Source organism: Labeo rohita, chromosome 20 (assembly GCF_022985175.1).
Source record: "Labeo rohita strain BAU-BD-2019 chromosome 20, IGBB_LRoh.1.0, whole genome shotgun sequence".
Taxonomy (NCBI): Eukaryota; Metazoa; Chordata; class Actinopteri; order Cypriniformes; family Cyprinidae; genus Labeo; species Labeo rohita.
This window is the reverse complement of record NC_066888.1, coordinates 16,992,118-17,005,536: the sequence shown is the minus strand read 5'-3', so window position 1 is coordinate 17,005,536 and position 13,419 is coordinate 16,992,118. Positions and strand designations below refer to the sequence as shown.

Sequence of the window (13,419 nt, the reverse complement as noted above, 5' to 3'; positions counted from 1 at the left end):
GTCTTGTTTTTATTAGTTGACGAAAATGTCAATAGTTTTTTGTCATAATTTTTGTCATTCAAAATGAGTTTTTGTTTCATTATCGTCTCGTTTTCGTTGGTCAAAAAATGACATTGACAAAAATTATGACAAATTATTCAAATAAACATTAATAAAACAAACATAGAACTCGGGTAAAACACAAGTCCACTCAAAGACAGAGCAAATAGACTCTGATGGATGGTTTAAACATGATTGCATCTTGTATGATGAGCTAAGTGTTGCTCCATTGTGTATATTTCAGGTTTAGGTGGGGGCTGTTAAGGCCATCAGCTGGTTTGAGTTAACCTTAGTAAGTTTTGGAGGTTGTGACTTTGATTAAGTGATGCTATGAAAGGTGCAGTAATCTCTGCTCTTGGCTCTGGCTGGCCTCTATTATCCTATTAGAGGTCTGCACACTTGCTCTCCCAACCATCTACACAAAGAACTGGCTGGGGGGATTTTTTAACCACCAGATAGGCGGAAGCTGTACTTTAGAGCTGGAAAAAAGTTAAATGATTTTTTTTTCTTGCATCTTTTACTCTTGATCTGTTAAGTAATCACTGTGCCGTGTGTTTTTTAAACAGGATTCTATTGTAGAGAAAATTCGGACTATTGCACAGAAGGTTTATGGTGCTGATGACATTGAGCTTTCACCTGAGGCTCAAGCTAAGATAGACTACTACAATCAACAGGTGAGAGGAACTGTACATTGCCACTGAACATAACAAATGTATATGCTGTTTTGATATTTGAGCACGTAGCACTGAAACCCTATTGTAATTGTTGGAATGGCCAAGGATCAGCATTTTCCACCTAAAAGTGACCAAACTGTAAATCACAGAGACTTGAATCTTGGAGTGATGGTGATACTCACATCGTCTACAAGGTCACCAAGGCTTGCCGCAGTCAGCATGATGGTGCCACTACAACGAACAAAAGTACAAAATTGCGTAACTTCTAAACCGTTAATCGCTGGTTCAAGTGTCTTCTATCATTGGATATCCTTGGCTCACAAACTGGATTCAATTGTCACCCTAGTGAAATTTTTGGGTTTTTTGGAAAACATACTTTTGCAGAATAGTCCTAGGTTTTTCACCCGACCAGAACCAAACCAGTGCAGGAAGATTCTCTGGAAAGTGAATATCAATAATTATCAAAAAAAAGGTGAACTTTCGACATTCGTAAGGGGCAGAGCTGCTTTTACTAAAACGCCTATAACTAAGTAGAACGGGATTTTTTTCTGGCAAATTTGAAACACGTATGTAAAAGCTCAATCTGTTTGTCCACTTGGTAGTGCTATAACGGGGGAAAAAAAGCATAAAAATTGCTATAACTACGCACCAGTTAAACCAATCGACTTGAAAATTGGTAAACCACTTCTTTGTCCAACGTGCCACAAGTGTCTATGATAGAGGTTGACCAATATTGCATACCGATAACTAGGTTGGACCACACTTGCAGATAGTGATTAATCGACCGATAGTTTTTAAAGTGGATACTGAATGGAAAATAAATAGTGCTCTAATATTTAAAAAAAAAAAAAAAAAAAAGTAGCCTACTGAACCATACTTTGTAAATGAATAAAAATATAAATATTATTTATATATTGATCATTACAGTTAATTCATTGTTATTTAATGTTAACAAAAGCAACTAAATTTTTTTTTAAATATATCAGTAAATGCTGAAATGAACACACTCTAACAAGGAACAAGGAGTTCTATTCTACAGCTTTTATCAATCTTAATGTTACAAATGGTCTCATATTGTAAAGTGTTACCATTACATCAACAATCAAGCTAAAGATGGCCATCTTTAAATATTTACACAAAGGCCTCAGTATTGAAATTTCATACATATGGATATTGTGTACTTTCACAATTTAGCTATTTCTATTCTAGAACATTTGTGGTTATCTAATAAAAAAATATAAAAATATGTTAGTCACACAACGGGCAAAAGTGCAGCACCGCGTCTAGAAGAACTTGCAGCTATCCGGTATCACACACACTGGATGCGCTGCTTTCAATTCAAGTTACCTGGAATTGCCAAAAATGCGTATTTATACTTAATAAATAAGAAATTAGTTAAGAATGGATTCAGTGAAACAGGTGGGTTGAACTGATTCATGGAAATCTGCCAACTAATGACATTTACAGTGTGAAAAATTTTGGTGCTTTTATTTATTCACCATTTTTAAACGTCACCATCTTCTGATGTTTGATCTTGGTTGAAAATGTGTTTCATGAGCCGTGTGCTCAGTGATATTAAATGGTTCGATAATCTTGGCCCAACGGGTTTGAATTACATCCAGTGAAGCAGTGTGTCTCATAACATAACGGCTAACGGATGTCAAGAGGCCAGAGCCAATGATGTGCATGTCTCATGTGGATATTAACTGTGTCTGTAAATCTCTCACAGGGTTTTGGTGCTCTTCCCATCTGCATGGCCAAGACCCACCTGTCTCTCTCTCATATGCCTGAGAAAAAAGGTGTTCCCACCAATTTTATCCTGCCGGTCAGAGACATCCGCGCCAGCATCGGGGCAGGGTTTATCTACCCTTTAGTTGGAACTGTAAGTGATTATCCTCGAAATCTGATGGAAGCACGTCTTAATCCATTCTGTTCCCTTCTATGTACATGTCCACCCTTTTTCTTTCCAGATGTATTTGATGGCTTTCACTTATTTGATGCCATCCACTACCTTTTCACATTACTTTATTTTATTACTTCCTTTTGGCTGCTAAGTGAATGTTTCGGTTACTAATAGGATCCAGGATTATGGTTGAACCTATGATCTATGACCTTGTTAGGGCTTTTAAAAACAGCACTCATGCCAAATTCCTCTGCCTTCATGTTTTTGCTCTATAAAACCAATATTGCCTTGCCTAAGGCAGATATATCTCTCTGTCTGAATTCCTGACAATGTTTAGTCAAGGCAGTTTTCATCTAATGAGAAGTCTATTGGATTCTCAGTTTGGATTCATGTGTGGTAGTTTGATTAAGCCCTGTGAAAATAGCCGTTTGAGCATGTGTCGGTTTTTTCGAACGAGTGGAGGTCAACTTTTGAATGGGCTATGCTTTTCTATGTATGTGCACATATTTGTGGTTTTCATTAGGATATTCCGTCCCTGGATTTCTCTCAGTGTTTTCTCTACTTTCTTCCTAAACCCAGCTGGTTCACCTCACGAACCACCATTCCAATCAGACGTCCAGCGTAGGGGGTGTATGAAGCAAGACTCATTATTCTCTCATTTTGTTTGTACATTTTAAAGTTATAAATGAAAAAACATTTAGAAACGTGCATGGAGATGAATGTCAAAATGTAAAATTTGTTGGTTTGACTGGTTAAAAGGTTAAATGTAATTGTGATTTGATCACATTGTGTGCCGCTGTATATATTGTTTTGTTTGAACATCCTGACCAACTGGACTTTGCGTCACAGTATAGTGCCCCAGTTTGATCAAGCCAGCAGTTTTGTATCTTTTTGTCATTTTGTGTTTTGTTGGCTGGGTGAGGCTCAGGGAAGGAAGCTCATTTCCGGGTTGAGAGTGAGGTCCTGGCTGCATTGTGGGGTCAGGGTTGGGGTGAGGTGTCCGTTGTGCGGCATGCTGGGAGATGGGTGACTGTGACCCATCCCCTCCGGTCTGGCCACCGCTCTGTCCCCTTTCATCTCCATGGGCCTGCTGCGGGACACACGGCCAGCGCTCATGACCTCTCACCTTCAACCCGTCTCAGAATTTACTGCCAATGCTTTGAACTTCAGTGTAATCTTCTGTTCTGGTTTTCTTTATTTTCCTTATTTCTTTCCTCAAATTTTACCCTTATTTAGTTTTTCCACTTGCTTGGTTGCAATACAGTCAGATGTTAATGTTTCCATGGTGAAATCCTAAAGGGTTAGTTTACCCAAAAATGAATATTCTGTCATTAATTACTCACTCTCTTGTCGTTCCAAACTTGTCAGACCTTCGTTCATCTTCGAAAACACAAATTAAGATATTTTTGATGAAATCTGAGAGCTTTCTGACTCTGCATAGAACAACTCAACTACCACGTTCAAGGCCCAGAGAGGTAGTAAGGACATCATTAAAATAGTCCATTTGACATCAGTGGTTCAACCATAATAATATATAGCTACGAAAATACTTTTTGTGGGTAAAGACAACAAAAATAATGACTTTATTCAACAATTTCTTTCTTCTGTGTCAGTCTTCATCACACCTTCACAAAAATTTTAAATTTAAAAAAACTTTTCTAATTTAAAATATAATTCATTATTTGATGGCATAGCTCAATTTTTTAAGTAAACATTACTCTAGTTGTGTTTAAAACATTAGTGTTTTTAGTCCATTTTTACAGATACTGTAAAAGGATTACATTAGTTTATGAACACGTTTCTTGTCTTTCAGTTACAGTCAACTTACATTTTAAATGGCATGTAATCATTATACAGGCAAGTCATATCTATTCCATTCATTTCTGTACATAACTGTGTGGCTTAGGCTACAAGACAGGTGTGTGTTATTTGCCTGTAACTTTCAATACTAGGCCCTAAGGGGCCAAAGCAGGCACTGGGGGGGTTACAGGAGGAAGTAACTGATGTCATGCACCAGATATGTGAGGGAGGGGTCAGCCAGAGAACAATGGGACTCAACGGATCTTAGCTTCCATTCAGCTCAGGAAATTTATTGCCCAAATCCGTGTCTGCTGTAAGCCGCACAATGAATTCCTGATGATACTGCTGGAAGGCTTATGGTGTTTTGGCAACCTGACCACCACGCTGACATGAACACATGTCAACAGTGGACTGGTGCAAAGAGCATGTTCAGTAGAAAGTATAAACAGACACAATGGTCTGTGGTAAAAAACATGGCTCAGTGTTCAACTGAATTAAGTTGCCATTTGTTCTTAAACAGTGACTGCATAGTGGAGTATTGTGTATGGAAATCATTGTGGGAATTTCTTGGCTTAAGTTAGAATAGCAACTAGATTTTCAGTTTATTTGCATGGCAGTGCTCATATGACGGCACAAAATGAACTCTTTAACCTAAAGGAAAAAACAAACTGCTGAAGTTCAGATTTGTATCCTGGTCAATAGCTCAATCCCTTGTATGTTTTTTGGCACAGAAGACATCTCAACAACACCCCAGGCAAGTGGATGACCTTTTAAGTGAATTTGCTGAGACAGTGTTGCATTGAATTTACTCTTTTTAGGGGTCAAGCACCATAGGTGCATTGACAAGCCCCTGTATTGTTGTCATCATCTTCTGAATTCTGAAAAGATTGTGAAATCTGTCTCTGTGAGTTTCAATCTGACCAGTCTGCGTTCAGTCTCTTGTGCTTTTAACAACAGTTTGGCATATTGCATTGAAACTGCAATGTAATTTCCACCCTGTGCCATAAGAGTACTTAAGCAGATTGGAAGAAAGTGCCATTTATTTGTAAGAAATTTGTGCAGTTGCTGAATGTACACAACATTTTAATCATTAGGACGTAAAGGGATAGTTCACCCAGAAATGCAAATTACCCTATGATTAAATGCAAAACACCCTCACGTCATCCTAGGTGCATATGACTTTCTTCTTTCAGACAAATACAATCAGTTGTATTTAAAAAAAAAAAAATGTCCTGGCTCTTCCAAGCTTTATAATAGCAGTGAATGGGTGTTAATATTCAGTAGTCCAATAAAGTACATTCATCATAAAAAGTACTCCACTTGACTCTAGGGGTTAATAAAGGTCTCTTGAAGCGAACTGATGTGTTTTTATAGTTTTAAATATGACTTTTTTGCGAGAGCAAAACAAAACACCGGTCACGAAGTAAAAATACAAAACATATGAAAAATACAAAACAAAGAAGAAAGTCATATACAACTAGGATGGCTTGAGGGTGAGTAAGTTATGGGGTAATTTTTTTGGGTGAACTGTCCCTTTAAGTCACAAACCTGGTTTTAGATTCTTTGGGTCATATGAAATTCAAAAGTTAGTTTATCTAGTTGTGGAGATTTTTCCTTTAAAAAAAAAAAACTGAATAGTCAGATTTTGCTGAAATGAAACTACTGGTCCACCTTATCTTTCCACAAAGAAGGTAATTTATTCTAATAATCTAAGACCTATGTGAAAATGATAGTTTTCATTTTTCTGTAAAGGTGAAATTGCTGGATAAATGTTGCACTGTTTCCTCTTTCTTTTTCTGACTTAGTCAGTGTTTTTTTTTTTTTTTATGATAATTTAATTAAGATAATTCATTTCTTTTTTTTCTGGGTCTCACATGTGTGCCAGTCACTTGATTTTAATCTGTGGTATTTTTAAGTCTCTTCATTTTTCTTTTATATAATCAATGGGTTTGACCACTGGCTATAGATTTTGTTGTTCGGGAATTAAAATGATGACCTTTTAAGTTTTACTTCTAACAATTCAATCTGTAGCCTGCATACTTTGTAAAACTGAGTGGATATTGATTGCTTGTATACACTGACCTGTTCACATTTACGTCTTTAATTCATATAAGAACCAAAAGTAAGATATGCAACTGTTTCAAAATGATGAAAATTGGGGGGCTACTAAGGACCACAGTTGTCTCTTAAAAAAAAACTGCATACGTTAGGTCTGCTTTTAGTGGCTTCAGCATTAGCCTCTGCTTGTAATTGAGAATTATATGCCAGATAAGTCATTTGGAGTTAACAAGATTTGCCTAAAATAGATGTTCAGCAAGGTGGTTTGTTAAACATACTTCAACATCTTTGAAACCAGCTCTTCTTTATAACTGATCTTGAAGCTAAGTGAATCTAAAGTTCATTGGCTAATTTAAACACTGTATCAGTTATAGTTCTTTAAGTACCTAAACTTAATTCAAAAAACCTTCAGTTAACGTTGACTCAGTTACTGTGGTGTGATGTTTTGTTTGCACATAAAATGTTTTGCACATTAAAAATATTTTTCTTTTTTTTTTTTTTTTTTTTTTTTTTTTTTTTTTTTTTTGTTTCTTTTAGATGAGCACCATGCCAGGCTTGCCTACGCGACCCTGTTTCTACGACATTGACCTTGATCCTGTGACGGAGGAGATAAAAGGACTCTTCTGAGGACATTCCTCCAGTCCCATAGATGCTTTTGACCAGTAGGAACACAATTAAGAGTATCAAAACAATGACTTTTTGTTAGAGATGCACCGATCAACCGGCCAGGGACTGGAATTAGCCGATTTTTCACATGATTGGCCTGTTTTGACGTCACACTTACGGCAGCTGATAGTGTATTTATGTCGTGCCAGATGAGGCTTGTGCAGTCTGAGTGAGTGAGAGAGAGACTTATGCAGAAATCAAAACAAATGAGCACAACAGCACTCACAGAAAGTTATAGATTCATACTGCGATAGAAAAAAAAAGATATTTATAATATATAATGTAGGTAGATAACATTTCACGACCGTTCCGATTTCAGTGTATTATACAATACAATTTTATACAATAGTTCATTAAACAAGACTTTAAACTTAAGTGATTTACGTTTTAGACGGTGTTGACTGTTTTGGCTTAATTTCTCAAACGAGAATGGTTCCAATCAAAGCCACAGAAGAACTGTTGAGTGCCTCCAAGCAACACACAGCAAGGTTTCGTTACTGAATGAATTCACTTTTTTTGAACGAATTGAGTGAGTCAATGATTCAGTAACGCATTCATAAAAACAGTAATTTGCTTTGTTTCTGAATGAATCAGCCGTTTGAATGAATCGGCTGAATGAATGAAGAAATTACTCACTCATTAAAACAGTCATTGGCCAAAAATATCGGTACCCTTGCAATTCTTTAAGAAAATGCAACCCTTCTCTCAGAAAATTGTTGCAGTTGCAAATGTTTTGGTACACTTTGGCAGTGACTGTATTTAAATGTATCATTGCATTTCTTATTTGTATTTTCCAAAAAAATTATTTAAAACATCAATCTTATAAAAGTATTTATGCATTTACGTGAACTTATGGCACCTCAGCTTCATCAAACAGTTTGTGTAAATGCATCAAATGCCACTTCAGATGAAGCTTCTGTTTCCTGCAGTGAAAAGATGGAGTTTGTTGATACTGATTCTATTTAAATGGTAACAACTCTACAGTTTCTTATTATTCATAATGAATGAACTGAAACAATGTAAGAATTTGATATGAAAGATGACACATTTAATAAGGTTAGGGAAAAAATGTCCATTTATAAACAGTGGGAAGTGACATTTGTTTTTATTTGAAAGAAAATCGGAATCTGCAAAAATCATTATTAGCAAGTCACCGCAAACCAGAATTGGCCAAGAAAATTGCAATCGGTGCATCTCTACATTTTGCACGTGCCACAAAAAAAAAAAAAGATTTTACAAAATGTACCTAAAACACTCTCCTCTTTCTTGCTTTCTCCATTCTCAGGTGTTCCTCTGTGTCCGTGTAGGCCTCCATTCATTTGCCACTGTTTACAGCTTATCCACTGCCTCCTATCAATAGAACTACTAAGTGTTAGATCAACAAACATTCCGCCTTATTTGTTTTGCACAGGTTTTTTGTTTTTTTTAAAACAAAGTTAAGTCTTAAATCTTAAATGTGTTTATGAATTTTGTATTTATCAGTAACTTCTTGTTTTTCTCAAAATGTAATCGATTTTAAATTGTTGGTTTGGAGACTTGGAGTTTGGAGTTTTACAATTTGTTTTTCTTTCCATAAACATTTCTGTTTACATTGTGTTTTAGTGTTTACAATTTAATGTAATAGTTCTGTCTTGAATGTTTCAGATTTCCTATGGAATATGCTATGGTATCCATTTATTTTCTTTTTGTTTAGGTACTGCTACCATCTTCCTTTTGTAGTATTAAATCATGTGTAACAGTTTCAGCAAAATATGCCATTAATCTGACTAAACAGCTTTTATTTACACTACACAAAACAAAATTACAAGTGATGTTTGTGGTTTGACACCTGTTCACTCTCTCTCTCTCTTCCTTTGTCTGTCTCTGTGATACAAATGACATAAATGTACAAGTGTTGCATTTGTTTTTAGAGTGTAGATCTCACTACCTGTGAATGCACGTTTTCAGCATGCATGTGGGTACATGCCAGAAAGTCTTGTGAAAATTTTAAGACATTCCACTGTTATCTGTTATTCTGAGTCTTAAACTACAGTGTGCTACGTGAGTAAAGAAGAATTCCATTGACTGTTGCAATAGTTGTGTGTGCTTGAAAACCTCCATTCTTACAGTGATGACAGATTCTAAAAGGCGGTCAGAGAACAAGATGACTGGCCAGACAAAAATAAAACAGTATTTCAGTGTAATTACTGTAAATCGAATTGAATTGTGAACATTTTCATTCATTCATTTTATTTTTGTTTATTCATGTCCCACACTGAGGACAACTGAGGCATTCATATGCAACTATTAAAGAAGGTTCAAGAACTCACTGATGCTTCAGAAAGAAAAACAATGCATTAAAAACTAAATTTGAAGATCAGGATAAATTTTACTTCTTTTGTCTTCTAAGGAACATGTACGTATCTTCTGTAGCTTCTGAAGGGCAGTACTACATGAAAGAAATATGATATTTAGGCAAACTAAGAAACAATGCACACATCCTCATTCCGTTCAAAAGTTTACACCCCCGGCTCTTAATGGAGAAGTCTACTTCCAAAACAAAGATTCACATATAATGTACTCACCCCATTGATGTTCGTGTCTGTCTTTCTTCAGTCGTAAAGAAATTATGTTTTTTGAGGAAAACATTTCAGCATTTTTCTTCATATAATGGACTGGTATGGTGCCCCGATTTTGAACTTTCAAAATGCAGTTTAAATGTGGCTTCAAACAATCCCAATGCGGTTGTAAACGATCCCAGCCGAGGAAGAAGGGTCTTATCTAGCGTAACGATCGGTTATTTTCATAAAAAAAATACAATTTAAATACTTTTTATTCTCAAACTCGTCTTGCCTTGCTTTTATTGAACTCTGTCAAGACAGTTAGGGTATGTCAAAAAACTCCAATCGCCCTTAACCCTTAAACACCCTTAACAAAAAAATGGTAAAACAGCGATAACAAACGATTTTGAAGTTAAGGGAGAACATGAGATGGGAGTTTTTCGACATACTCTAACTGTCATGAACTGGAACGAAAAGAGTTTAGGCAGAGTGAGACAAGATGAGCGTTTGACATTAAAAAGTATATGAATTGTATCATTTTCCCTCAGTTGTCCTCACTGTTAAACGATCGATCTCAAAATCATACAGGAAAGGGTTAATATATACAAAAATGCTGAAAACCCAAAGAATTTGTGGGACCTGAAGGATTTTTCTGAAAAACAGCAGGCAGTTTAACTGTTCAGAACAAACAAGAGACTCATGAACAACTATCACTTTTAAAAAAAAAAAACAGCTCTGGATCATTCAGGTAACAGCATCACAGTATTAAGAATCAAGTGTATGTGAACTTTTAAACAGGGTAATTTTTGTAAATTCCACTATTATTTTCTCTTCACAGTATATGTAATCGTCTTTAATGTGAAATATCCTATTCAGGTCAGTACTAAATAAAAAATAACATGCTTTTTGTATGATCCCTCTTATTTTGGTCAAATAATTAACATTTGCAGATTCTGCAAGGTGTATGTAAACTTTTGACTTCAACTGTATGAGCGAGTTAATGAATCACTAATCCATATTGTGAACTCAGACTGTTGGTCCACAAAGATGAAATTCCTCTAGATTAGATTTCTTGGTCTTTTATTAGGATAAAGAGCTGTGATGTATCAGACGACTAGCCCCCATAGGATCTTTCCATTCTTGTGCCACTACAGGACGCAGTCCAATCAGAGACACCCCGTGAGGGCGGCAGTACTCATTCATACCCCTTTCAAAGAGAGGCCTGTTGCCCTGTCATTGAAGACACCCGTAATTAGCTGACCAGCTCAGCTTGACATTTACTCAAATACTCAAACACAAAAACTTGTAGTCTCTTGTACTTCTAATCTCTTTTTTTGGGGGGTGCCCAAAATGAATGGCCAGTTAGTCTAGAATGTTATTGTTCCTTTTTGAATGAATCGACTGTGCACTTTAAAAGAGGAAAAGTAATTGTTTTATTATTTAGTGCATGTTTCTGTTGCTGCTATAGTGACATCTGACCTTTTGACCTTTTGTAGGTGTTTTTTTGTGGTCACCTCGTCAGGTGCACATGTGGAGCTGTTACTGCTTATTTAATGCATTTCACACAATACACTACAGTTAAAAGTTTGGGGTTTCTAAGATTTTGTAATGTTTTTGAATATTCCTTATACTCACCAACACTGCATTTAATTGATCAAAATACAGTAAAACAGTAATGTTGTAAAATATTACCATTTAAAATAACTATTTTAGTATTTAAAATGTTTATTCTTACGCTGTCAGCAATATTAGTGTCTTTGCTTTCACTTCATGCATCCTTGTTAAAAAAAAATCCTAGTGACCTCAAACTTTTGAATGGTATTATATAATAGTAACATTCTGTGTATCATTGAGGTTATTACAGCGTCAGCCTGTTAGCGTAACGAATACAGCCAGCTGTCTGAATTAGCTGTACCGAGTCTTGAACGTCAGTTCCTTGAAAGGCATTTCATAAGTTCATGTCTATGTCAAGAAACTCAAATCAGTCATTGTGTTTTAATTAAGTTATGTTGTTGTCTGGGTCATAGAGATGCTGATTCAATTATATTTTAAAGCTGTTCTTTTGTGACATTTAGACAAAGTTCTTGGGAATTCAGGCACCAATTATTTAATTTCTTGTTTATTTGCCTCATTTAGCATCAGCTGTTATTTACTAATAACTGTAGTTGCTTTACTTTGGATTTCAGCTTATTATCATTGGGCCTCATTCTGCACCAAGTGATCCCTAAAGGTAAAGAAACATCACAATAATTATTTTGAATCACTTGAACACGGGAATGCATGTGCGAGGGGTCACATGGGGCAAAGCCAATGTTATTTAATTTAATTACAGTGTGAAAGCATTATGATTCAGTCTGAACCTTGATCAAATTATCCAAATCCTACAAAATATTCAGTGTAAGTAAATCACTGCTCTAAGTAATGAGAAAAAGTTCTTTGAGGACAATATATATATATATATGTTATGAAGCCACTCCCTTGCAGTACATTCTCAATACATTCTCATAATTTGAGTTTTTTTGCTTTTTAAATTATGTATTTAACAATTTGTTCAAAACATACAGTCCCTTACCACCACAAACTACTGCCTCTAAATATGGTATGGGTATTTCTGAAAGCAAACATGTCTCCATTCTTTAAATGTTTTTCCCACTTCTTGTATTATAGCATAAGTTATCCTATAACAATGACCAAACTTCTTTCATATAGGCAATTGTCTTTAAATATATGGCCATATTACCCAAACCTGATACATAACTCATTCTTTTTTCCCAAGCACTTTGAAGGATAAACTGCTTAAGAAAACTGAATGCATTATAAATTTTAATCTTAACCCTTACACTAGGTGTTGTTTACTTCTCTAAACACAGAGCCAGTGTATCGTGCCACCACGAGGTGGCTTGTGCAAACTTGGTTGTGAATCGCAAGTGGTCTGTAATTTACGCATTTAAAGGTTCTAAACAAAATGCTTTGGAGCTCAGCCAAACACGCAGTTAACAGAGGGAGAGAGGGACCTCACTGCATGGTTGGTTTAGATGCATGCATGTGGACGCAAACTACAGTGCCCTCTTAATTCGAGATTTCCTGCGGGACACGTTCCATTAGGCTGTTTTTCTGTGGAGGCCCATCCGGCACCCAATGTTGACATTCCCACTGTCTGTAAATAAAACCAAGGCTGAAGCTTAAGCTTTAATATTTTTATTACTGCAGCTGCATGCCATTGTAAAATTAATGGTTCTGCATACTTTTAATTTTACTAAAGGAGGCAGGTGCTGTAATAAAAATCTTAATATTCTATGAAATTTCATGAGCTGTTTAAATGAAAAGCAAGTGTCATTTATGACCAGCACTTTTTGTTCTCAAAAATGTTTTATAGGGTAAACTAGGGAGTAAGACATTTTGTGTAAGTTGCAACGCTAACAAAAAACATTAATGTTTTCAATTTTGTGCATGAACTCACAAATGAGCTTTCATTAGTTATAACACATCCCATCAATACCTCATTTTGTTTTATTGCATCAAATTATAAACCAGACACAAATGTACTGTAAGTTCCTGTCTCAAAACTGTATTTTGTCCATCTAAATCTTCTAGAACTTATCAGCTCATAGTTTGTTAGCCTATTAAACTAGTAAGTGTAAACTGATGCTGTTTCACTCTTAGGTCTCTCTGGTTTGATGCTGTAAGGCGTGTCTGGCTGCTCTCCATGTGATACTGATGGGAGGAGGGCTCCTAAAAG

General features: G+C 35.8%; 1 protein-coding gene across 1 annotated transcript in view; it reads left to right on the top strand.

Moving 5' to 3' along the window:
• Positions 1-10,587, top strand: part of mthfd1l (methylenetetrahydrofolate dehydrogenase (NADP+ dependent) 1 like) — a 44,709-nt gene extending 34,122 nt beyond the window's left edge. Inside the window, exons 25-28 of the mRNA XM_051138366.1 lie at positions 606-713; positions 2,443-2,595; positions 7,012-7,136; positions 8,426-10,587. Coding sequence (XP_050994323.1) covers positions 606-713; positions 2,443-2,595; positions 7,012-7,101 — 351 coding nt within the window. The 3' untranslated portion in view covers positions 7,102-7,136; positions 8,426-10,587. The remainder of the gene's footprint in view (positions 1-605; positions 714-2,442; positions 2,596-7,011; positions 7,137-8,425) is intronic.
• The last annotated feature ends 2,832 nt before the right edge of the window (positions 10,588-13,419 follow it).